The sequence below is a fragment of the Cyprinodon variegatus genome, unplaced genomic scaffold, assembly GCF_000732505.1.
Source record: "Cyprinodon variegatus isolate N-32 unplaced genomic scaffold, C_variegatus-1.0 Scaffold1708, whole genome shotgun sequence".
Lineage (NCBI taxonomy): Eukaryota > Metazoa > Chordata > Actinopteri > Cyprinodontiformes > Cyprinodontidae > Cyprinodon > Cyprinodon variegatus.
In genome coordinates this window covers 54,206-56,185 of record NW_015152161.1, presented here as the reverse complement: position 1 = coordinate 56,185, position 1,980 = coordinate 54,206, and the positions used below count along the sequence as shown (strand labels likewise).

The following is a 1,980-nucleotide window of genomic DNA, read 5'->3' as shown; positions in this document are numbered from 1 at the left end:
GTACTTCGTTACTTCCCATCTCGGGGTATAAGGGTGAGGGATTGCTGAAGAGTCAATGAGTCGATGCAATCAGCTGGTTTTCCTTAGATGGAAAACTTTGAATCAATCTGACTGGATGATCTGGTGAACTGGAAAGTGACCTGAGATTAAATGTGTTGTGACTTGAGGCCATATAAATTAACTGAATTGATTTGATCTGAACAGCATGCGTTGAAACCAATTCAGCACCAGTTCGCTCCTTCATCCACTGGTCCATCAAAGGTGTTTGTGAAGCAGTAACCAGCAGAGAAGTTCAGGCTCTGGGTGTCATTTTGATCCGTTTTACTTTGGTAACAAAAGCTTTTGATCATTAGTGATATAAAAACATGCTGATGGAAATGACCATCTTCAGTTCAGAGTTTCTGTAACCCTGGTTTCAAACCAGTGGGTCAGTGGTTCCCATATCTATTGCTGATTATTGTTCTCTGAGTAATTTCACTGACAATCCACACTAAAAAAAAGGAATAAAGTTTAATTCCTGCTAATCTCATGTGGGTTATTATCGGGACCAAAGTGGGTCCTGGAGGGCCGCTGTCCTGCAGGTTCTAGAGGTTTCTCTGCTTCAGCACATCTGATTCTGATGATTGCAGCTCAGCAAAAGCATGTTAATCAGCTATCAATGTAAATCGGAGCAGAGAAACCTCTAAAACCTGCAGGACAGCGCCCCCCCGAGGACCCACTTCAGGGATGTCTGCTCTAATGTATGGTATGAAGCCAGGTCCGGCTGCATCGATAGTGTGTGCAGGTTAGTTACCTGGGCAACGCTTTGCTCGGTTAATGGGTTGTCGTCCGCCTGTAAAAGAAAACAAAATGTGAATGAAGGGAAAATGCAAAAGTAACACGAGTGTCAGACAACGCTGATGCAAAGCAGCACAGGCACCGTGTGGAACAACAGCTTCCCACACCTTTTTAAACTGCATGCTAAAGCTGTGGTTAGGGAAGTCACTCCGTCATTCAGTCAGTCCAGAAGCGTCGTTAATAGCTCTCCTTTTATTCCATCTGCATGCTATCAGCTCATTTTCCTCTAAAGCCCCTTTTCCTCCAAACCTCATCCTTTCACTCTCACTCATTCATCCAGTCTCTCGTTCCAGCTCACTGTCCTCCATGACGGCTCCCTCCTTCCCTCTCTCACCCTGGGTTTGTCTGACTGTCTACAGCAGCTGGCTCCTGTCTGTTTGTGCCTCTAGGTTACCGGTGATGTAATCAAACAGGACGAAGCCATAGGCTGGCTCAGCCATATGCTGCCAGCAATCAGAGCAGGAAAGACAGGGAGAAGGAGAGACAGAGAGGTGAGGCAGAAAACACTGCGGGGAACTAAAGCCAATGTCAGCAAACTTCTCTGAAACAAGCACTGAGTAGAAAGAGAAGTCCGTCAATCTTTCCTAAAATAAACGTCATTTTCCTCCATTTGAGCATCTAAATTGCTCTTAAGGGGAAATGTTAGATAACTGTCAGTAAATATGCAGACGTAGGTTTCTAAATTTTTAAATCTAAGCTTATGTATGATGTTGATGTAATTCCTACAGACGTTTTTTATATGTAGGAATGTAAGCTAAAGCCGGGCATAATCTACGATTTTTTTTGCACTTTTCAGGCCGATTCTCCAGTCGTGCAAGAATTTTTTGATCGGGCCGACTTTCAGCCTGATGGTGCGTGGTGTACAGGGGGTAACGAGGGGCGATCAGCCTCTAACGACCACTTCCCAATCAGGAATCGTAAAGTCAGGAGAAAATTAAACATGTTTGACATTCATTCGGCCGTCGTAAGGCGGTCGTGCGCAAATCGCTCAGTAGGCAAACAAGGATTCTTCCTCTCAGATGAAAATTTAGTCCTTTCTGTGAAATTGACAGACCATAGTTGGAGCTTGGCCTGTTTTTCCAGTGTAGTCCTGTTTCTCTGATTGTGACTAACTGGATGTGCTCTCTTCATCCTCTGACATGG

At 44.6% G+C, this 1,980-nt stretch overlaps 1 protein-coding gene across 1 annotated transcript in view; it reads right to left on the bottom strand.

The window, feature by feature from the left end:
- The window catches only part of LOC107104367 (coatomer subunit zeta-2-like), a 32,219-nt gene that overhangs the window by 7,143 nt on the left and 23,096 nt on the right, over nt 1-1,980 (bottom strand). Inside the window, exon 6 of the mRNA XM_015404359.1 lies at nt 794-832. Coding sequence (XP_015259845.1) covers nt 794-832 — 39 coding nt within the window. The remainder of the gene's footprint in view (nt 1-793; nt 833-1,980) is intronic.